This window comes from Camelina sativa, chromosome 7, assembly GCF_030686135.1.
Source record: "Camelina sativa cultivar CO46 ecotype springtype chromosome 7, ASM3068613v1".
NCBI classification, from domain to species: Eukaryota; Viridiplantae; Streptophyta; class Magnoliopsida; order Brassicales; family Brassicaceae; genus Camelina; species Camelina sativa.
The window spans coordinates 27,363,898-27,386,604 of record NC_141886.1 but is presented as its reverse complement, the minus strand read 5'-3'; the positions used below and the strand labels follow the sequence as shown (position 1 = coordinate 27,386,604).

Genomic DNA, 22,707 nt, shown 5'->3' with positions numbered 1-22,707 from the left:
CTAAAACTTTAAAATCGGAAATTAGTCTAAATTTGCATGAAAATAAATTTGGATAAGTTCTAAAATTATTATAATCATTATTTTAAAGATTTAAGAAATATTTCCTAAAACTTTGTCCTAATCCTAATTTAAGAAAAAGGAAAACTTCTAAAACTCAAAATTATTTAAGGAAAAGAAAATTGTTGCATGCTAGTATCTATCTAGGTTTGTTGTCTTACATGCATGATTAAACCACGAAATTTGAGTGAAAGTGTTGGGCATGGTTCGGTCTCACTACCGCATGACCCTAAGTGTTTTGGCATGGTTCGGTCTCATAATACCGCATGACCTAATATTGATTGCATGGATCGGTCTCATAATACCGCATGCTAAAGATTGATTGTCTATTTCTGTATTATGCAGATGGCAAGGCTTAACAATCTAGACTATGTTGCCTTGAATGCCTCTCGAGACAATTACTTGCAATGGGCACTGGACACTAAGATCATGCTGAAATCGAAGGATTTATTTGAGTGCATTGAGGAAAGTTATGACTGTTCTGATAAGCAAAAGTACAAGGCCATTATGCATATGCGCCATCACCTTGCTGAGAATCTCAAGAATCAGTACCTCACCATAGAGGATCCTCTTGACCTTTGGACAGAGCTGAAAAGCAGATATGGACACCAAAAGACGGTGCTCCTACCAAAGGCTCAATTTGATTGGAAAAACCTAAGGATCCAGGACTACAAATCCGTGGATGAGTATAACTCAGAGCTGTTTAAGATAGTCTCAATCCTTAGGTTGTGTGATACTGAGGTGACCGATAATGGAGCTGCTAGAGAAGACATTCTCTACTTTTCACACTAACAACATACTGCTTCAGCAACAGTACCGTGAAAAGGGGTTTAAAACCTATGCAGACCTAATCGCGTGTTTGCTGCTAGCTGAGCAGAACAATGAGATATTGATGATGAATAGTGCAATGAGACCTCCTGGTACAGCCCCATTACCAGAAGCTCACAAGGTTGATTTAGCAAAGAAAAATCCTCAATAGCTCAATTTGATTGGAAAAACCTAAGGATCCAGGACTACAAATCCGTGGATGAGTATAACTCAGAGCTGTTTAAGATAGTCTCAATCCTTAGGTTGTGTGGTACTGAGGTGACCGATAATGGAGCTGCTAGAGAAGACATTCTCTACTTTTCACACTAACAACATACTGCTTCAGTAACAGTACCGTGAAAAAGGGTTTAAAACCTATGCAGACCTAATCGCGTGTTTGCTGCTAGCTGAGCAGAACAATGAGATATTGATGATGAATAGTGCAATGAGACCTCCTAGTACAGCCCCATTACCAGAAGCTCACAAGGTTGATTTAGCAAAGAAAAATCCTCAATAGCCTAAAGAGCCAAAGGAGACCAAGGAGTCTAACTATGTCCGTAGGGACAAGAGTGGCCGTGGCCGTGGAGGAAGTGGACGTGGTGGTTCTGGTCGTGGGACTTACCAAGAACACAAGTTTGGTGGTCAATGTCGTGGTAACCGATCCGGTTTTGGCCGTGGTCGGGGTAGAGGCCGCGCGGCATTCAAGCCTCAACCAAAGACCAAGTCCACTTGCCATAGATGTGGTTTGGAGAACCATTGGATAAAGACTTGCAGAACTCCTAAGCACTTTGTTGATCTCTATCAAGAGAGCTTGAAGAAAAATCCAGAGGCTAACCTGGTCCATCTCGATGGTGAAGATGGTTTTGACCATGAGAATGATAATCTATTTGATCATGAGACCTCCGATTGTTTAGGAGAGGATATGTGAACTTAAAATGTTGTTTTGGTTTAATTTCTATGCTTTATGTTTTGCATTTGATTGAATTATTGTTTTGGATAATTATTTTGGTTTAAATTCAAATTATTTATTTCCTTCAATATATATTTACTTGTTTTATTAAAAGTTTTAAACAAAAATTATTGTCATTATAGAAATGGCTGAGGACAAGAGTGAACTTGTGGTGGATAGTGGATCCAGCCACACAATTTTGAAGGATAAGAGATACTTTATTAATCTCATAATGAAAAATGCCAATGTTAGTACAATTGCGGGTATAGCAAGCCTTATAGAGGGCTACGTCCAGGCTCATATATTATTACCCTAATGGCACACATCATGAACTAAGTGATGCCTTGTATTCACCCAGCTCTAAGAGAAGCTTATTGAGCTTTAAGGACATTTGATTGAATGGTTACCATGTTGAAACAAAGGGTGAAGGAGACAAAGAGTTTCTATATATTAATGAAATCGTACAAGGACATAAGAAAGTCCTAGAGACTATACATGCACTAGCCACTGGTCTTTACCATGCTAAGATTAACATGATAGAAGCAAACTTGGCAAAGAATAAAATGTTCAATGAACATTTCACTCTATGGCATGACCGGCTTGGCCATCCGGGTTCTAACATGATGCGTAAGCTTATTATGAATTCAAATGGGCACACTCTTAAAGAGAGAAAAGTTATCCCTAAGAATCTCACGTGTATAGCATGTGCACAAGGGAAACTTATTGTTAGGTCATCACCAGTCAAAGTAACTAATGAAACTTTGCATTTTCTGGAAAGGATACAAGGGGACATATGTGGACCTATACACCCACCTTGTGGGACGTTTAGCTACTTTATGGTCCTTATTGATGCATCGACCAGATGGTCGCATGTTTGTTTGCTATCCACAAGTAACCTAGCATTTGCTAGGCTGTTGGCTCAAGTTATAAGACTAAGAGCACATTTTCCAGATTTTCCACTTAAGATTATACGTCTAGACAATGCTGGTGAATTTACATCCCAAACGTTTAATGAATATTGTATGTCCATAGGGGTGAGTGTGGAACATCTTGTGGCACATGTCCATACACAGAACGGATTAGCTGAATCCTTCATTAAACTAATACAACTGATTGCTCGACCATTGTTAATGAGGTCGAACCTTCCTGTGTCGGCTTGGGGACACGCAATATTACATGCAGCAGAGCTTATACGCATCAGGCCATCTAGTGAACATAAGTATTCACCATCCCAACTATTAACGGGTCATGAGCCAGACATATCCCATCTCAAAACATTCGGGTGTGCCGTTTATGTACCGATTGCTCCACCACAGAGAACTAAGATGGGACCTCAAAGGAGGATTGGAATATATGTTGGATATGATTCTCCCACCATAATTAAATATCTTGAGCCAACTACATGAGATTTGTTTAAGGCTAGATATGCGGACTGTCAATTTGCAGAATCCGAATTTCCTATGTTGGGTGGAGAGACAAGCAAGCTGGTTAAAGAATTATCATGGAATCAAACATCCTTGAATTGGCAAGATCCTCGAACTCTAGCATGTGATGCATAGGTTCAAAAGATTATTCATTTACAGAAGCTAGCTAATCAATTGCCAGATTCCTTTGCTGACCCAAAGAGAGTAACAAAATCGTACATACCAGCTTGTAATGCACCAGTACGTATTGATGTTCAGAAGGAACACAATCAAGTTGCTACAGAGTCTAAGCCACGTTTAAAATGAGGTAGACCATTAGGTTTCATAGATAAGAACCCTCGGAAATCTAAGAAAGGTGCAAATCAAACCGAGGTTAAGGAAATTACAGACATGGCCGCGGCAAATCCTAAAGTACCAAATGAGGTTTGGGACGCTGAACCTCAAGGTCTTGAAGGTATTGATAATAATGAGATCTCAATCAATTATATCATGTTTGGAATTCAATGGAACCGTAAAAATGTTGATATTGATGAAGTATTTGCATATAAGGTAGCACTTGAGATAAATGAGGATCATGAACCCACGTCTATATTAGAGTGCACTCAAAGTAAAGATTGGCTAAAATGGAAAGAAGCCATTGACGTGGAGTTAAACTCTTTAAAGAAGAGGAATGTATTTGGTCCTATTTTAAGGACACCATTCAATATAAAACCAGTAGGAAATAAGTGGGTCTTTGTAAGGAAGAGAAATGAGAGTAATGAAATCGTGAGATATAAGGCACGGCGTGTAGCACAAAGATTCTCTCAAAGACCAGGAATAGATTATGAAGAGACATACTCCCATGTGATGGATATAACGACTTTTAGATATCTAATAAGTCTGACTATAAAAGAAAAACTAGATTTGCGGTTAATGGATGTTGTAACTGTATACTTATATGGTCCACTGGATAATGAGATTTATATGAGATTATCATAGGGTTTTGAGCTTAAAGATAAGAGTGGTTCTCGAGAACAATACTGCATAAGGCTGAACAAATCCTTTTATGGACTGAAACAAAGTGGACGAATGTGGTAAAATAGACTATGTGAGTACCTAGCCAAAGAGGGCTATAAGAATGATCCCATCAGTCCATGTATTTTTATAAAGAAGTTTGCAAACAAAAGGTTTCTGATAATAGCAGTGTATGTGGATGATTTAAACATCCTTGGAACCTCTGGTGAAATTGCCCAAACAGTAGAATATCTCAAGAAAGAGTTTGAAATAAAAGACCTAGGTAAAACTAAGTTCTGTTTGGGATTGCGGCTTGAGTACATTGATAATGGAATCCTTGTGCATCAAATGGCATATACAGAAAAGGTATTCAAGAGGTTTAATATGGACCAAGCTCACCCATTGACCAGCCCAATGGTTGTGAGGAGCCTTGACTTGGATAAGGATCCATTTGGTCCAAAGAAGGCCGATGAAAAAGTTCTCGGTCCTGAATTGTCATACCTCAGTGCTATAGGAGCGTTAATGTTCTTGGCTAGCCACACTAGACCGGACATATATTTTGCCGTGAACCTCCGAGCAAGATTTAGTTCTTGTCCGACTAAAAGGCACTGAAATGGTGTTAAACATGTTCTGCGTTACCTACAAGGGACGACAGACTTTGGTTTGTTTTATACTAACTATAACAAGGAAGGTTTAGTTGGTTTTGCTTATGCAGGTTACTTATCGGATCTGCACAACTCAAGGTCTCAAACCGGTTATGTTTTTACTCACGGGGGTACGGCGATCTCATGGCGTTCTATGAAACAAAGCATTGTGGCCACTTCGTCTAACCATGCGGAGATCCTAGAAATTCATGAAGCCGGACGTGAGTGTGTTTGGTTGAGTTCAATGACTCAACATATCAGGACAGATTGTGGCATGATCGACGATAAGGAAACAACGGTCATATACGAAGACAATATGGCCTGCATCGCACAACTCAAGGAAGGATACATCAAGGGAGATCGGACGAAGCACATCCTACCCAAGTTCTTCTTCACACATGAACTACACAAGGCCGGAGAAGTTCAAGTGGTGCAAGTTCAATCATGCAACAACTCAGCCAATCTCTTCACCAAAGCATTGTCGACTACTACATTCAAGAAACTCATGCACCAGATTGGAATGCGGAGGCTTAAAGACTTTAGGGATGCTTAGAACAGGGGGAGCAATGCGTGCTGTATTCTTTTTCCTTCACCATGGTTTTGTCCCATTGGGTTTTCCTGGTAAGGTTTTAATGAGGCAGCACCCCCAAGCGTATTGCACTGATCCCTTAGCATCGGCACGGTTATGTCATCCAAGGGGAAGTGTTGTAAAACACTTGGAGTGGACTTCCATAACCGGCCCCTTTAGTGCATATGATCTGTACGGCCCATAGGCCCATAGTACTAAGTCCTAGTCGGTTTGGGTTTAGACTTTGCCCTTACTATATATATGTAACCTCCATGTCGATTCTATGAATAATAACAAGAGATTTACACCTTCGAATTCTCTAGTTTCATAACAGTTAAAATCAAAACTAATTTGTACTTAAAAAAACACTAACAAATAAATTTTTTTTTACATGTTAGTTATATTTTTTTATTTACTTCACAACTATAGCAAAGATTTCACAAAGGTTTAAATAATTTTATTCATTACATGCAAATGTTTTATTGACAGGTTTTCAATAAATATTTTTAAAATATAAAAATTATCATATAAGTAACAAATTTTTAATCACAAACCATTATAAATAACATAATAATAAAATAAATTATTACAAATTTTCATAAAAAAAGTTCAGCCCACGATTTTTCGCGGGATAATACCTAGTATTTAATTATTCATGAGGAACTTTCTTTATTTACAGACAAAGTGCGAAACTCTTGTTACTTACTAACTTACACTTCAACCCTATTTACCAAATTGCATGGAACTTTTGTTATTATAGATAGCTAGAAGCACACAGGAACTGTTTATATTTACGGAAAACCCCAAATTTCTATTATTTGTTCTACTGAATACTAGTATGAAATAACAACAAAGCAGTAGAGAAAAATAATTCAAGAACTCAAAATTACTAGTAGAACAAAAGAAAACAGAAATCCACTGTTCGGTGGCTTTCCACCACCAAAAAAAAGATATGGCTTGTCAAGTCAATGGGCAGCAAGAACATACATACGCGCAACACTTAAGCATAAGCTGGACAACAGTAACGAGAAGAAAAGCATGAAATGTTCTATAACAAGAAATGGAAAAATATATACCTTTTTTGACCGGAAAAGAGACAAAGGCGATCGGAGGGGGACAACATGAGGAGAGCAAGATCGATATCACAAAGTGTTGACAATTCATAAGCCTTCTTTATTAAACCTTTTTTACGTTTTGAGTACGTAATCTGTCGGTTCGTGCTCTTCTCTATCCGCTTTAACTCCAATTTAACCCGACCCATATATCCAATGGACACTGCAAATAATCAAAACACGATCCTATTATGAATTGGTTCGATACTTTTAATTTGAGTGGAAAATCGTATATAATATGTAAATGAGCCGACGAAAGGAGATTTTTATGTTTGTGTGTGTTTGTAAGACAAATAGAGAGAAGGAGAGTGATTTAGACAAATAAGTCATATATATATGACTACGTACATCACTTCCATTTATACTCATTTTTATATATAATTAAATTTTCTTTAATCTTATCATATAACAAAATGTTACTCAGAAAATTTAACCCCAGCATTTGCCCAAGAGGCGCATATATACGTGGGTGTGGGTAAAGTAGTATACTGTCTAGTATATACTAGGTCCGGTCTCGGGGTTATTTTTACATAATTTTAAAAAAATTTAGAAAATTTTCATGTAAACCTCTACTCAAATATGCATAAATGATATATATAATTAAGAAAAAATTAAGATATAATTTAAATACGTAATATTACATGTATATTATTCTAAATGTAATCTAAACATTTCCAACTGTGTGTTTAAGAATATTAAATCAAATTTGGATTCGGTTTCAGTTTTATTTATTTCACGTATTTAACCTAGATATATATATTTTAGAATGAGATACTCGTTTTGAATTTAACCATAACCTATTGTTAATAAACCGTAATCATACCCGTGTTCATGCCTACTTGTCCATATCCATTCGTTGCATATCATAGAATTTCCACATGACCTAAATATAATTGTCAAGCGATCAAACCCGTCTAATATGTCTGATTGCAACGTTTATTTTTTTTTGACCTGAAAAAACCTATTCCTCTTAATTCACATGAGTAAATAGTATGTCCGCATATGTTCTGCTTGAATTCTTGTTCCCACATTCTTGTCCTGTATTTTGCCATACATGAATATACTCACACAAATTTCTCATAACATGATTATTATGGAACTAATGTGAACGATTTCCTAAAATATAATAAATCTGATGTTTAATGTTCTTAATATGTAAATTAGGTCATTTTGGCAACATGATTATTTGATATGATTTTTTTTTACCTTATGTGTATTTCCCAATTAATAGTATAGATTTTCTTCAATTACTGAATGAAATATTCCTTAGTTATACTAATGACAATTTAATATAAATCCCCTATATATTTAATGATCTTCGATTATTTCACCATTAGAGCTTTATAAAATTATTAAAAAGGTAACATTATTTATATTTTTGAAGATATAATTTTAAATATATATATTTTTTACATCTTATATTATAGTTATATTATTATATTACAATACATAATAAATTAATTTAATTTCAAAAATATGTAGGGGATAATATTTATCAAATTTGAATAATATTTACCAATTTATAGGAGTAAAATATTGCGTATATAAATAAATTGAATATCAGTGGTAGTTGACAAAAAAATATATATATAGCAGTGACAGTTTTATGTAATTTTATGAAATATTAAAGATGAACAATAAATTGGCTACAGAGCTCTCTGAAGATAACACGTCAGTTTTTTCTCGATTTTGTTTCTCTTTTAATATATAGGGGATTATCTAAGAAAATTAATGTTTTTTTCCTGTTTTTTTTTTTGATGAAAAAAAGATAATATATATATTTTTTTATTTCTTAGTCTACTAATTTATATTACCCTTGTTCTAGCTAGTGTGATCTCATTATGTATGCGCTGTGAAATATGTGAGAAATAAAAGATTCAACTCTTGTATGTTTTTCTCTCTTTATTAGTGAGTTTGAATCTAAATGGTACAATAGCAACAAAAACTATCGCAAACTCTTAGACTACATGGTGTATAAAGGGGGGGGGGGATATAATGAGTGAATCTTATTATAGGGGTGAGGTGCCTCTCGATGAAGGATCTTCAAAAGGAAGGCAAAGGCTAGGGTTCGTAATTTCGAATGGAATATTCTTGGATGTTACTAATGTATATTTTAGTATTGTACATGACGACGACCACCTGGTCTCAGTTTATGACACATGTAGATTTGTTTGTTTGTGTTATCTCGGTTGTTGTTGTTACGCGCCGACAAGGAAAGGAGACGGATGGAGATGGAGATGGAGAGAGAGAGAGAGATCTTCAATGCGAAGTTTGCTCTCTCTGTCTATGTAATTTAGAAATATTTGACTGACCGATTTGCATATGCCGGATTAGAACCTTCGAATATTTTACTCATTCTACTAGTAAAATTTCTTCTTCTTGTTTTCCAACCTACCACTTATATACAAAATGATACTACAAATTTTTGATAGAAAAGAAAACAAAAAGTAGTAAAATTGGTAGACCATGTTTGATGAACCACAAGGTTAAAATTATACAATCTAAAAGGGAGGAAGGCATCATTCATATTCTGATTTTTACGGAAAATGGCAAAGTAGTAAGTACCAAAACAATATGTCATGTTTCGCAGTATACTCTGAACTGAGAGATGAATAATCAGTTCATCCCATTTATGTATATAGAAATAAAACTCATACATTGAATCGATAGAAAGAAATAAAATTGGAATACGAATTGTCCTGCACCGGCAAACAAAAATTGTTGAAACTTGAAACATAAACAAATCCTATGCATGTATATATGCCAGAAATAAAAACAAATCCTATGTTTATCTAATTAACCTTATCCTATCTATTTATGCGTGATATATTCATATAAAAGTTTTGAACTATTCAAATACATTTCATGTCGACAAAATGTTAACCAAGACATGTACAAACTGGTTTATGCTGATTATAAGTCGTTAACTTCACCTAAATGGACTAAATTGATTCATTAAAAAGTTAACAGCGAATTACAAAAGTATAGAAAATATAAAGGGTATAATCGAAATTTCACAAAAAAACTGAGAAAGAGCAAAACCCTAGAAGAGAAACATTGACACAGAATATAAAACGTGAAGCGGCGCTTATTCGAGTTTGGTCAGCGTGCTCCTCCTCCTCCTCTCGGCTTCTACTCCACCGCACAGGTCCAAACAAACATTTTTGATTCATCGCCGGCGAAAATGGTGACTGCCAAGAAAACGGTTCGTCCTCTCATCAAAGTTTTTTTTAATCATTTTCTCCTCATCTAGGTATCGTTTTCGATCTCAGTGTGTCCAACGATGACTAAAACAGCTTTTATGCTTTTTTTATTATTGCAGAAGAAGTCTCATGAGGGAATCAACAGTAGGTTGGCCCTTGTGATGAAGAGTGGTAAATACACTCTTGGTTACAAGTCTGTTCTCAAATCCCTCCGTGGCTCCAAAGGTGTGTGTGTGTGTGTGTAATTTCGTCGAACACTTGGTGTGCATACCTAAAAAAAATGTTATTAACTCTCTTTATTCTTCTTAGATGTTTGTTGTTTATTTCTGGTTTTTTGTTAATGTTCTCACAGGGAAACTGATTCTAATCTCCGCCAATTGCCCACCTTTGAGAAGATCAGAGATTGAGTACTACGCTATGCTCGCCAAAGTTGGTGTCCACCACTACAATGGAAGTAAGTTTCTTTCTTCTTTGGGTCCAATTTATTGATATAGTTTCCTCCCTATTAGGTTTGGTAACTGAGAAATGTATAATCAATCCTAAGTAGATTACAAGTGTGCATATATTGTGCTTCTTCTATGTAGCATTAAGGTTAAAGTGTTGATCTTTTTGTTTGATCATTGTAAGCTTGAATTTGCTATTGATGTCTCACAGGAGTTACATGTTTTTTACTTAAATACCAAATTGACTCTATTGTTGGTCACAAACATGTTAATCATCCTTCAGTATCTAGTAGCTTTTTGACCCGATGATTATGTCTTGTTTCAAGAAACACCATAATTCAAGGCTTGACTGTGTTTTTCTTGTCTCCATCTTGATGTGTGTGTTTTCAGACAACGTTGAATTGGGTACAGCTTGCGGAAAGTACTTCCGTGTTTCTTGTCTGAGCATTGTTGATCCTGGTAAAAATAACTAACTGCTTTTTGCCATATGTATTATTCTATTGCTGGGTTCTTCATCCATCTGTTTTACTAATGATTTCATCTTTCGACTTGGTTTCAGGTGATTCTGACATTATCAAGTCAATTCCTGGTGATCAGTGATTCAATTTTCCATCTCCCGGACTTTTTTTTTATCCAGTTTTGTATTTGAGAGCCTCTCAAAGTTTTTATGAGCTATAGACATTGTGTTTCTTTTTCGTCAAATTTTATTCTATTAAGGACCAGATACGACAGTTTTCGCATTTTCTTATGCAAACATTACAAAAGTTTTCGCATTTTCTCTTCTTGAGATAACAATTACTAGTCAATACTCAAATACCATTACCGGAAACATTCAGCTTCTGATTATAAAACCGAACCTAACAAAACATTCTCGTTAGTCTAATCTTTTATTCGTATTACGGTAGTAGAAAACTTATAAACTCTTTTCCCTAATTAAACAAAAGCTTGTAAACTTACACACTGTTTGGGGTTCATGAATATACGTAACCTAGACAGTAACGCAGCCACGACATTGTATGTCATGTTTTTGTGGTGTTGATTATGATCACCTAGCCTTGTAATCGTGACATTTGTAAAAAAAAGTTATAGGATAAACACATATATGACCAAATGGAGAAAATAATCCAGTGTATTTTTTTTTGTTCAGTTGTTGATGTCAAGCTGTATAGTTTTCATTTGTTAACACATAGTAATTCTTATTTGTTCATTTTATCCACAAAATCAAAGGAACGACACATGTAGTTCTTTCTTTTTATTCGGTCAATACATGTTATTTATTTCTTAGTATACGTTGCTTAGTTTCTTATAGAGAAAACTTCAAAATGCAAGTAAAAAATGAAAGAATCTAACTTCTATTTAACCCAACACTTACTTTGCTTCGATCCATAGAAAGAGAAATAGAGAAAGAGCCTTAAGAAAAATCTCCATCGTAATGGCTCTCAATACTTACTATCAAGACACTGCGACCCTCGTGACGTCCTCTATCTCCGACAACAGAAACTACAATGCGACAGAGAGCTGCTTCGACGCTTTCTCTGACAAGACAGTTGATGTCAGTGAGAGAAGAGAGGAGAAAAAGGCTGTGGCGCCTGAGACACACCCGCCGACGATATTTTCGTCGAACGTTCCGTCGGTGCTGAAGCGAGAGTACACGAGTGACGGTCGGCTTTTACTTAAGGAAGAGAAAATGCGTGGTCGTCACGAGTATTTGCGAGCTCACAGATCCAATGGTCGTCTCATTCTCCAGCTAGTCTCTCTTGATGATGATGATGATGATAATCGTGATTCAGATGTTAAGGATGGTGATGAATGATCATCACTTGGAAGTCAAGTTACGTTCACAAATTCTTTTATAAATTTCTGAATTAGCGTTCCGTTTAGTTTTGGCGGGTTCCCTTTTACCATGTTCTTGTAATCTCCGAAACTGAAATGGAATGATAATAAACAAATAATAGATTTGGGTATCTTCTATGCCCTTGTTCGTTGGTCAGTGTAATTTGCTTTGCTTTGGTCTTGGACCTCTTCGTCATTGCGATTGGTACTACTACTAGATCTGTTCTGTTTCTCAGGATGATTGGTACTTCCTAATCAAGAAATTTGATGGTGAACTGTACAGTGAGGATCTTGTAATTTAGTATGATATCTACATTTATGTTTTACTACAAGAGAAAGAGAACGTGTTTAATTTACTTGAAGTAGAGAAATCGAAGATGAAGCTTCCAATATGTTTGGAGATCTTACTTGGTTGATTCTTCCTGTTCTTCTTCTTCTTCGAGCTCGAGGCCTTCTGCTGCTAATAGCTGAGTGATGAGCAATTTCTTATCTTCCTCTGCTTTCTTTCGCATCATATCTCTTTTCTTCAACACCAACGTGTGTCGCTTTAAAGTGCTATTGAATAACTCTCTCGATGCCTTCTTCTCCTTCTCCAATATCTTCCTCTCTTCTTCCGGATCCACCTATTAACACAAGTTTACAGATTCAACACAGAGCAAATGAAAATTAACTACTTTGTGAAAGAAGAACAAGCTCATAAAGACTTTCTTATTTCTTACTTTAGAACGAGAAAGACGACGAGCACGTAGATTTATCTCAAGCTGTTGTTGCTCAGCCCAAGCTGCAACCGCCATGTCACCTCTCTGATCAAATGCTTTACGCTTTTTTATCAACCATTCCATCCAAGCTTGAGATGCCTACACAAACCCCAACATCTCATCCTCAAAATTTCCAGAGATAAAGAAAAAAAAGGAAAGATACACAAGTTTGTGATTCTTATACCTTCATCGGATTCACTCGGTTATCCATATCATATTGTCTTTTCTTTTCCGAATCCATGAGCAGCTCATATGCAGCCTGAATCTTAATAAATCTTGCTTCTGCTGTCTCTCCTTCTTCAAGACTCCCTTTTCCATCATAAACTACGGAATAAAAAATAGAGCTACAACTTCGTGAGAACAAAGTACAACTCCCTTATACAAACGAAGAGTGTCTTGAATCTAACACAATAGAGTGAGATGTATATAAAAACTGACTGTTCTGGCTACATGCACTGATAATAAACAGAAGGTTTTGGCCAGGTCATACGTTGCTATAAACCTCACAAACACACTCAACATCTGAATCGCAGTTCAATAAGGAGTTGTTACAAATAGCTCTAACTAAAGATCCAGAAAAGGTACCATCAGGATGATAAAATTTGGCTAATCTTCTGTATGCCACCTTGATCTGCTCTTCCTCTGCATCTCTATCCAACTCTGTATCCAAAACCAAACAACATACAACCCACAATCAAAAACAGGAAAACACAAGACAAAGAAGAGCTTGTCCAATTCTTCTGACACAAACAGTAGCCAAAACAACAGAAGCAATTCCAAAATTGGTACAAGAGTCGTAAGTTGTATTTACCGAGAGTATCGTACGGGGACTGCTCTTGGCTCCAATTCGAAGCCCTAACGAGAGTCTTCCTCTGATTCAATCGAAACCAAAGATGATTCGAATCTTTAGAAGACCTAAACCAAGACGACTTCGATACCCGAGTTCTAAAGCAGAGGCTTTTATTAATCGAAACCCTAAAAAGTGATCGACTTTGGTGTCTGTTGCAACACACGATCGAAGAGAACACTGTGTGTGGTCTACAAATAGCTCTCAGATTGCTCATAACTTCCAAATTCCCCCCCCCCTCAACTCAGAAACCCGATGAATTTTCGTATACCCAGAAATCAAAATTCATATAATTCGAATTCCCCCTCTCTTAACATGAACAAAAACGTATTTTTTTGGCTGAAAATTCCAACCGAACGAATTTTCTCGGAAAATTTCACAAAAAGAAAAATCAATTCCCGGGAAACTTTTTTTGTGTGGACGACTGAAGCGCAACGAAGAGAAAAATTACAAAAATACCCTTAAAGTTTATTGCAATTTCATATTTGGTCCCTGAACAATACATAAAATTCTACATTCAGTACACAAACTATCATATTGCTCAGATTACCAAGTATATATAAAAACAAGAAGAAGCCTTATTTGTTTTGTTGTGTACAAATCTAAAATATATTACAAAGCTTCCAACCAAATTTACAACTTCTCTGGAGAGATACTTCATATTTATAAAGCAAAAAAAAAAAAAAAAGGAACCATAAAGTTCTTCTAATCAAAGAGAATCACTCTACTTAACATATAGGCATATATATCCTTTTTTAAACATTCATTCCCAAGCTTTGTGATAGATAAGCTCGTTTTGATTCTTTAAGTTGGTTCTCTTGGACGAGCTGCCCAAAGAGAACTAAGAGCACGAAGCCTATGAAGATACTCTCCCAAAGCAAGCAAACCTCTAGCTGATTGTCTTGTCGTCAAGATCTTTGCCATTTGTTGCAACGTTTGCTGCCTTAGATGATCTGCCTGTTAATCCAAAAAAATAGTACATTCTTGAATTCTTTAAATAGAAAGATACTAAACTTTTTATGAGTTAATAATGTTTAACTTACTTGAGTCACAAATCCCTCTAATGCTTGAAGATTCTCTATTGCTGCAGCCATGTGAGCAGGGTAATCAGTGGACTCGATAACCGCATCAACCACAATGCTTTCAGCTAAACTCTGTTGAAGTTTATCGATGCCTTGAGAGAGAGCATCCTCTGCTTGTTGTGATGATTGTTGTAGGTTTCTCACTTCCAAGATTTGTTGATCGGTTAATGGTTGAAGATAAGGCATCACAACCTACCAAAAAACAAATATTACAATTTGAAATATGTTGAAAATATTGTAACGTTGAAATAGAATGTTATTAGCTCGGATTGTGATAAAATTTTACGTTTAAAAGCTCGGATGGACGAAAGCCACCAATCCATTGGAAGAATCTTTCTGTGGAAGTTCGCCACATGCCCGATATCAAGTAGAAAACATCGGCTTTAGCTGCATTAGACTTCATTCGAAAAAGATTTGCGTAATGGTTCAAGCAACTCTCAACTAGCATCCTGAGTTCTATGTCGCTTATATGGGATTGCAGCGCTATTCGTATTTCGCTAACTCTCCTGCTTTGTTCTTCAAGCCAGTGTGAATATTCCATCTCAAATGATGCTATCCCTGTGTTTATACTCCCAGCTGCTCCTAAATAGCTTGAATTTGATGAGTTGCGTACGCATAGTCCCTTTAAAAGAAACATATAAGTCAATAATGAAGATAGAAGAAACTCAAAACAGAGCATTTTGAACAAATCTTTACACTTAGGCTCACCTGTTGCTTAACCTTTTCAAGTTCTTGCTCTAGTTGCGATAATTTTAACCGGCTTTCTTCTAACTGTTGAACATAAGCCTAAAAAGAAACAAAACAGAATTAGTAGTAACTAACATAACATAACATAACTATATGAGATTCAATAAAAAGTGAACTTGCTTTTTTTACCTTCTTTCTCAAACGACTTTTGCGAGCAGCTTCTCTGTTTTGGGCTAAACGCCGTTTCATCTATAAGAGAAATGAATATCAATCAATATCACAAAAGCAATCTTTATGTACTTTCTTTTTTGGGAATTTTCTATGTAAAATAGAATGAGTAAAGCATTGTTTGTTATAAACCTTATCATGAATCCTGCCATCATCATCTTGATTATCATTACTAGAAGGTTCGGCTTCAATCTGGTTATGAGAAGAAGAAGCGTAATTCGTCTGCTAGTAATATTCAAACCAATTAGCAAAGACACAAGTAACAGACAAACCATCAAAAAGCAATTAAAAAAAAAAAGGTCCAAGTGAGAAAATTCTATAACCTTGATGTTGTTTTGATCATCAACTCTAGCATCCACCTGAATTATGGAAGAAGTAGCAGTATTGGGACTATGATCGTTGATATCGGATTTGAAAACATTCCCCCAACCGACAATTTGTTGAAATGGTTCATAGATGCCCATGTCTCTTAAAGATGCAAGTTGAGTTGGAGAAGAAGAACTCATCATCTCTATATTCTCTATATAAAGTAGTATTAATTTACAATCTCTTAAACTCCACAAAGAAGAGAAATAAAGAAAATAGATGTCTTTTTCTTTTGACTTACCTTCAATAACAGATCCAATGATAGCTTGCTCTTAAAAATTACATTTACTCTCACTGATACAAACCATAAACAGAATAATTTCTTCATCATTTCAAATAGAGACACGAGAAATCAAATTTCTTCAAGATCCAAAAAACAGAGAAGGAGGGAAAACAAGAATATTTATAAAGGAGGGAAAATTCACAAACCTTGATCGATAAGCAGAGAGATTCATGAAGAAGTTGAGAGATGAAGAGTTAAAAATCAGTTTGTAACACATTTCTTGTTAAGCTCTTTTGATCAAACAGAGATATTTTTCATTCAGAGACCACACAAGAAAAGAAAAAAAAAAGATAATCAAATGGAAGAAGAAGTGTTTTGAGTTCCTTTGGACACTTACTGTCAAAAAAATAAACTTAAAGGTCAAGAGTTCCCATCATGTAAAGAGAGGAAAGAAAAAAAAAAAAAAAAAAAAAAGATTTTTTTCTTGTTTCTTGTTTTTTTTTTTTTTTTAATCTTTTGCCTTTACTCTCTTTTCTTTATTTGTGTCCATCACGGCATCATCACCATTAGAATAATAATCAAACTTAAAGAAATAAACAAATCAATTTTTAAAAAATTAAAGCAACGAAAGGTTTAACGACAAAACGATAGAAAAGATGAGTTCTTTGGCAAAGCCGAGGGTGACCCTTATCGTGCGCTTGTATTTCTGAGGTACGCACAACATGATGTCATCAAGCAAGAGCTGAGATATCTTCCGACGTCGACACGTCCCAAGGTTCTGGTGGTGAGTTTATTTGCATATCTTTTTTTTTTTGTATTCCAGAATTGGAAAGAGTCTTATGTTTTAGGGATCAAATAATAAATAGTTTTGAGAGACCAATTATGCTTTTTTTTTCTTCCGTTTTATTTTTAAAAATTTGGTATCGTGCTTTTCATTGCAGCAACACCAGTTAAATTATAACTTCTTTTGTTTACGTAATATATTCACTGTAGCACAGATGAAACTGTTCGTTGTGGCTGGCTATGGCTATAGATATCCCAAATTATGGACAACCCATTGATTTGAACCCCATTCTCACATCTTTTTGTATGTGTACGCATGCTGATGGGTATGTAAAAGAATCAATGTCTTTTTCCCTATAAGTTAGGCTCATATAGGTGGTACAAAGATGTATGATTTTCTTTCTTTCTTCTAATTTTTATTTTATTAATGTTATGTTTTATATACAACTTTAGGTTTATTTTGGGGGGACCATAAGGGGTTATGCAGTGGCGTCTTTATGCTTAGTCTCCTTCCCTGACTTAGTGACAAATAATTGGAGCTTTAATGGCCTACCAAACGCAAAAGATAACATTGTTTAAATCTCTCATTTATTTTTTAATCATGGATCTTAATTAGTTTGGAACCACTTGTGTAATAAAATCTGTGTGTTCGACAAAGACAAGCATGTCTGTTTATATATTTTTTTTTGATCAAGCTTGTCTTGGTTTTACTTTAATAAAGAGCCCTTCTATATTTTTTTCCAATCAAAAATTCTATATAATATGATATATATAGATCGGTGCGGTGATACGAAAATATATAAAACCAAAGGAAAAACAATATTGTATGATACTATGATCATGTCAGAAATAGCAATTCGCATCGCGAAAGATCATATATATTGTGGCTTGATTGATTGGTACATCGAAGTTTTCTAAACTTACCGATATAACTTAGGCCTGGTCAAGAACCTAGATATCTATTCTAGATGTATAGAAACTATAGATTAGATAACAGAATATTATAATTTACAACCATGTAATTTTCTTAGTAGTTCAGTGTACCTCAGATAAAATCATTTACTCCTATAAATTATCGAGAAAATATCCATTAGTCATATAGACTATATATGATGTATCTATATGCATGCATTCTTAGATATCATTGTTACGTGTTATAGTTGAGGAAGAAAAAGATATATAGTATGATCAACAAAGTTACGTACACACATTTCTACTTTAATTCATCACGAAGACACGATCTTCCACTATTTCCTTATCTCATTTATCCTTTTCTTTTTTCGTTATGACTGCAAAAGTTATTTATTGCTTTTCTCGTTATCTTTCTTTGTACTTTTTTTCCCTCCCTTATTTCTTACATTCTTCGCAAGTACACCTGAAAAAAATCTATCTTTCAAGTTTGACATCTATTGCACAAGAAAATAGTTTCTGCTTCGGAGTAATTATTCACTTTCTTTGAAAATAAGTACTTTAAGAAACTATAAACCGTACTTATTTTTCATATGTTTTTTGGATTCGTATTATGTAATATATATTATTAGTACTTTAGAATATAAACTTGGAATCCCATTCTCGATGGCTTAAACCAATGACTAGAGCCACTACACGAATATGATTTATGGTCCGAAGAAACTATAATATAAACCGTATAGACTGAGATTATTAAATAGGAAGACAATCGATGAATTATATATAGGTTAGAATTGCATATAGTAGTAGTCAAAAAATAAACCTGAAAATAACCGAGGTATCGTATTCGTATACGCATACGAAGAAAAATCAAAGAAATATCGTATACTGAGCAAAATCAAAAAGGACGAAGCTATCATGCCTTGAGATTCTTCTTGTGCACGAATGATCATCAGGCGTTCAAAAAAGAGGAAACAAATATAGAATTCGAATATTTGTAATATTGCTACATGAAGAATACTACATGATAAATATTCTCAATACATTACAAAACGAAAGAGGGAATATAAGAAAAATAATATTAAAGGAGGCATAAATAGTTTATATACTAGTTCCTTTTATATAAACCGCATGTCGTTCAAAGATTCGAACTTTGAACTGAACTGAGACTGATTCTCTTTCATTATTATTTCGCATTCCCAAAAGAAGAAAAAACGAAAGTAGATTCTATTTATGTTGGTTAAACATACAGTACTCTTAAGTACAACCACGTGATTGGTAAACTTGTACTACTAATCTCAAAATTAACACAAAATCTTAAATGATATTCCAAGTTTTTTACACTAACAGTTCATCAATTTTCAATTAAAAAAAAACTTACAAGAAAATTTACAAATATATTTTTGTTTTATAAAAACGTTAGGAGAAAATACCACGTACAAGCACTTACAAAAATAGAACGTTTATATACAAATTTTCGTTTTTGTCAATTATGAATAACTTCAAAAGCAAAGGAGGGTGATGGGTTTGTATTATCATTGCTTTTGTTCCCATTGTGTGGTATTTATGAAAAAGGAGTAACTTTGTTTTATTTATTATATGTATAAATGTTATTATGGTGTCCTTTCCTTTTAAAGCCCAAACAAGGTGGAGGATATTCTCACGTCACAAGTGCACATGACTTTTATCGTTGGTAGTATTATCAAACTCCATTCGGATCAGTGACTCTTTCACCATACTTTACTCCACTGACTTAGCTCTCAAACAAAAACATAAAAAGCCAAGTCATTGCTAATTTACGTAATTGTTGTATATGTGTTTCATAATTACAGCACAAGTTATCAAGATTTAAATTTATAAGCACCCTTAGTTTTAGTTCCCAAGGTATGCCTGCAATAGAGAATGTTTTGGGTATGAACATTTATTTGTCAATCTCGAGTATTAAAATAAATGTAACAATATGGATTAAAAAAGAAGAAGTAGATCTTGTTTACCTTGAGATGATCAATACTTATTATTGGGATCATAGGGTTGATGTGAAGACTGAGGATGCTCAACCAAATTCCATCCATCAGTAGAGTTTTTATCCTTCTTCACATCAGGAAACTCCACCATGTAGCTTGGATCTCGGTTTGGAACATTGTAGTAACTACTGTTCCACTACAAGACAGATATGAGAAAGAGTCATATCACATACATAACTAGCTACGGTTTTAGTTCTCGAGACGAATCCATAACTCTAATGAGAATTCGAGAACCATAAGTCATACCGATGTTGGCTGAGTATGAGAGCTGTTCAGCAAGGTGCTGGAACTTGACGAGTTCAAATTCCACACGGATTTGTTCGGCTCCTGTCTTTGCTTGTTGGAACTGTAAACGTCAGAGATGTTAAGTATGGTGTGCCTAAATTCGGATACAAAGCTATGTGATACAGATAACCTAATTGTTTTTCCCTCTGTGTCTCAAGTCTTTTCATAATGAAACAATTGTTTGATTATAGGTGAACATTTTAAGCTTTACCTTGACAAACCGAGGGAAAGAGCAGACTGAACTTCCTTGAGAGAAGATAATGTGGCCAGCAACTTTGCAAATGTTTCAAAAGTCGAGGCTCCAGAAGGAACTTCGCGAGATAGGGAACTGTATCCATACACATTTAAGTGAGCCACACTTTGCTTAAGATGTGCAATTCCTCTCTGAAGATTTCTGAATGTTTCAACAGAATGAGGAGAGCCAGAGGAAAGACTGGCAACGTCAAGGTCAAGGTCATGATAATCGTCTTCTACACTTCCATCTGATTTCAATGATGTGACACCAAAATTTGTATCTCTACCCGTCCACGAACTTTTTCCTTCGAATGAGTAGTAATCATGGGATGGTACAAAAAGGGGATACTCATTGCTGCCCATAAAAAAATTAGATCGCTTAATTCTCTAAATTTAATGGAGACACAAAACAATCCCTGTTATGTCGTATATAATTTACCTTGGAGAAGACGGATGAGAGTTCCAATAAGAATCTCGTTGCCATATTCGTGAACAAGAACCCTGGTTATACAGTAATGCCCGATTTTAATCATACTTGGTGAATTAATTTCAAGATGAACAGTAATATAATGTCAATATCCACGAATTATCTCCCATATTTATTTCCTAGGCAAAAATTTATGCAGCGAGTAGTGTTATCTTCAAAGACTGAGGCAAATGTATAACATAAAATTGAGTGAAGGAGGCATCTACCCCGAAACCCAAGTTATGAAGTGCAGGCGCTGAGAGCTTATGGACAACAAGATTTAGAAGCTGAACCATGTACCTGATCCAACCACCAACCATGGAATGTTAAATCATCAAACTACCAAATCAAATATCAAAAATAATTATGAGTACAATGGTCTGCAGGAGTATAATATTCACATATCAGATCTTCATATATTATAACTGTTCATGTGCCACAAAATGACTATTTAAAGACGAGGGCATATTACCCTAGAGAGGCTGAGAGCTCTTTTGGCGGAACAGAGAGTGGGTTGAGACCTTGTGGTAAGAGAGCATTGCAGATTTGATCATACTGTCCAAAGCACCCATCTTTGTTCTGCCCCTCTAGTTTCACCTGAAAAGAATAAGATTCAGTAAAACCATCCTAGAATATGTGTTCGATAACACAACAGCCTAAAGAGAGTCCAAGTATTCCTCAGGAAGAAACAAGACATGTTCTACCAACTTCTTTTTGGTAAAAGAAGAGATATGGTCTATAAAATCAGTAATTTAATTAACTAAATAGATAAGTGCCAAAAATTTGATCTCCTTACCCTTGATAGAGGGAATAATTTGCATATCTGTTTCATAACCAAAGCCTGTTTATAGAGGCGTTCTGAAGTAAGGTCAATCTGTAAATCACAAATGCCGGCTTAGTGTTCATAATTAGACATATGAGACACAGATAATGATGTAAGAAAATTGAGACACAGATAATGATGTAAGAAAATTGAGACACAGATAATGATGTAAGAAAATTGAGACACAGATAATGATGACTATAAGGACTAGTTCAAGCACAGAATTAAAGTACGATGAAATGTAGATCTTACATATACCAAGTAGTGATTGCCAATAGTATCAGAATAGTGGTTCTCCAATTGGCGAACACGAATCTTCTCCAACTGCAGAAATGAGAGAGATAGAGAAAGATAATACTGTTTACATTAGCCATGGAAAAATCAGCTTCATACAAATCCTTTTCAAGAGAAAACGCAGGAATTGGAAAAAGAACAAAAAAAAGTGTCACATTACAGCAACGTTAGTTGATTCGATAATGCCATATCTCTCTTTCAGATTACGAGACAGACTTCGTAATGTGTTTTTGCCTGCATCATGAAAATGGTACACTTAGACTACGTAATTTGAAGGCGATGACTGAAAAATTTCTTAAGAAAAGAGAGTGTATATTCAGACTTTGCTGCAACTTCTCCACTTCTAGATGGAGCTTCTCCCGCAACCTAGCAAGCTTCTCATTCTGAAACCCAATCCAACAATGTTGACTAATAGCTTTATCCTGGTCAGCAGTGAAAAGCACACACACGGGCATCAGACATCAATTATATATACAAGAAAAGCAAAATGAATATCAAATCAGAAGACTTCAAACTCAACAATGAGCACAGAATTTAAACCTTAGTGATAAGCAAGCCACTCAATCTCAAGTATGAAACCTCCCGACGGCTCTTCAACAAGTCCAACTTAACTTTGCATTCGTTTAAACTGTACATAGAGCCAAAACAAAAAACAAAAGTAAACA

The 22,707-nt window shown here is 35.2% G+C and overlaps 5 protein-coding genes and 1 pseudogene across 9 annotated transcripts in view; 2 read left to right on the top strand and 4 right to left on the bottom strand.

Moving 5' to 3' along the window:
• The first annotated feature begins 9,601 nt into the window (after positions 1–9,601).
• On the top strand, positions 9,602–10,973 carry LOC104702577 (large ribosomal subunit protein eL30y). The gene is made up of 5 exons (XM_010418458.3): positions 9,602–9,759; positions 9,877–9,982; positions 10,110–10,211; positions 10,591–10,659; positions 10,760–10,973. Exons 1-5 carry the CDS (start codon positions 9,739–9,741, stop codon positions 10,798–10,800), a joined length of 339 nt encoding a protein of 112 aa, XP_010416760.1. The 5' UTR covers positions 9,602–9,738; the 3' UTR covers positions 10,801–10,973.
• A 651-nt stretch (positions 10,974–11,624) lies between these two features.
• LOC104704943 (uncharacterized) lies at positions 11,625–12,080 on the top strand. The gene has a single exon (XM_010420944.3). The coding sequence runs from the start codon at positions 11,633–11,635 to the stop codon at positions 12,011–12,013; it is 381 nt and encodes a 126-aa protein (XP_010419246.1). The 5' UTR covers positions 11,625–11,632; the 3' UTR covers positions 12,014–12,080.
• A 181-nt stretch (positions 12,081–12,261) lies between these two features.
• LOC104702576 (uncharacterized) lies at positions 12,262–14,275 on the bottom strand. Its single transcript, XM_010418457.3, has 5 exons — positions 13,603–14,275; positions 13,377–13,451; positions 12,976–13,115; positions 12,753–12,890; positions 12,262–12,656 (listed from the first exon to the last, which is right to left on the bottom strand). Exons 1-5 carry the CDS (start codon positions 13,853–13,855, stop codon positions 12,438–12,440), a joined length of 825 nt encoding a protein of 274 aa, XP_010416759.1. The 5' UTR covers positions 13,856–14,275; the 3' UTR covers positions 12,262–12,437.
• On the bottom strand, positions 14,220–16,924 carry LOC104702575 (transcription factor TGA7). Of its 2 annotated transcripts, none has more exons than XM_010418454.2 (9): positions 16,431–16,924; positions 16,243–16,295; positions 15,959–16,155; positions 15,768–15,857; positions 15,597–15,656; positions 15,429–15,506; positions 15,007–15,342; positions 14,682–14,912; positions 14,220–14,595 (listed from the first exon to the last, which is right to left on the bottom strand). In XM_010418454.2, the coding sequence occupies exons 3-9, from the start codon at positions 16,142–16,144 to the stop codon at positions 14,443–14,445; spliced, it is 1,134 nt and encodes a 377-aa protein (XP_010416756.1). In that variant the 5' UTR covers positions 16,145–16,155; positions 16,243–16,295; positions 16,431–16,924; the 3' UTR covers positions 14,220–14,442. The 2 variants fall into 2 exon arrangements, with proteins under 2 accessions (XP_010416756.1, XP_010416757.1); XM_010418455.2 differs by having other exon boundaries at positions 15,959–16,146; positions 16,431–16,772.
• A 1,780-nt stretch (positions 16,925–18,704) lies between these two features.
• Positions 18,705–19,164, bottom strand: LOC147941766 (uncharacterized; annotated as a pseudogene).
• Positions 19,165–19,304: 140 nt separating this feature from the next.
• The window catches only part of LOC104702573 (uncharacterized), a 4,044-nt gene continuing 641 nt past the window's right edge, over positions 19,305–22,707 (bottom strand). The window contains exons 3-14 of one of the 4 annotated variants that reach the window (XM_010418452.3): positions 22,583–22,670; positions 22,365–22,464; positions 22,203–22,276; positions 22,001–22,072; positions 21,722–21,799; positions 21,398–21,522; positions 21,153–21,225; positions 20,899–20,960; positions 20,437–20,814; positions 20,187–20,286; positions 19,911–20,076; positions 19,305–19,668 (exon numbers count right to left, since the gene is read on the bottom strand). In XM_010418452.3, coding sequence (XP_010416754.1) covers positions 19,921–20,076; positions 20,187–20,286; positions 20,437–20,814; positions 20,899–20,960; positions 21,153–21,225; positions 21,398–21,522; positions 21,722–21,799; positions 22,001–22,072; positions 22,203–22,276; positions 22,365–22,464; positions 22,583–22,670 — 1,306 coding nt within the window. In that variant the 3' untranslated portion in view covers positions 19,305–19,668; positions 19,911–19,920. Of the gene's footprint in view, positions 19,807–19,910; positions 20,077–20,186; positions 20,287–20,436; positions 20,815–20,898; positions 20,961–21,152; positions 21,226–21,397; positions 21,523–21,721; positions 21,800–22,000; positions 22,073–22,202; positions 22,277–22,364; positions 22,465–22,582; positions 22,671–22,707 lie in introns of all 4 variants that reach the window. The other 3 variants (XM_087459487.1, XM_010418451.3, XM_010418453.3) reach the window with 3 other exon arrangements.

What these genes read in the sequence shown, in the direction of transcription:
- LOC104702577 (XM_010418458.3), top strand. Translation starts at nt 9,739, where the DNA reads ATGGTGACTGCCAAGAAAACG. An exon ending in ATCCCTCCGTGGCTCCAAAG is followed by an intron (nt 9,983 to 10,109) that starts GTGTGTGTGTGT and finishes ATGTTCTCACAG; the next exon opens with GGAAACTGATTCTAATCTCC. An exon ending in TGTCCACCACTACAATGGAA is followed by an intron (nt 10,212 to 10,590) that starts GTAAGTTTCTTT and finishes GTGTGTTTTCAG; the next exon opens with ACAACGTTGAATTGGGTACA.
- LOC104704943 (XM_010420944.3), top strand. Translation starts at nt 11,633, where the DNA reads ATGGCTCTCAATACTTACTATCAAGACACTGCGACCCTCGTGACGTCC.
- LOC104702576 (XM_010418457.3), bottom strand. Translation starts at nt 13,855, where the DNA reads ATGAGCAATCTGAGAGCTATTTGTAGACCACACACAGTGTTCTCTTCG. An exon ending in CAAATTTTATCATCCTGATG is followed by an intron (nt 13,116 to 13,376) that starts GTACCTTTTCTG and finishes TTTATTCCGTAG; the next exon opens with TTTATGATGGAAAAGGGAGT. An exon ending in GTCGTCTTTCTCGTTCTAAA is followed by an intron (nt 12,657 to 12,752) that starts GTAAGAAATAAG and finishes TTGTGTTAATAG; the next exon opens with GTGGATCCGGAAGAAGAGAG.
- LOC104702575 (XM_010418454.2), bottom strand. Translation starts at nt 16,144, where the DNA reads ATGATGAGTTCTTCTTCTCCAACTCAACTTGCATCTTTAAGAGACATG. An exon ending in ATGGCAGGATTCATGATAAG is followed by an intron (nt 15,657 to 15,767) that starts GTTTATAACAAA and finishes TTTCTCTTATAG; the next exon opens with ATGAAACGGCGTTTAGCCCA. An exon ending in TAGAGGGATTTGTGACTCAA is followed by an intron (nt 14,596 to 14,681) that starts GTAAGTTAAACA and finishes TTGGATTAACAG; the next exon opens with GCAGATCATCTAAGGCAGCA.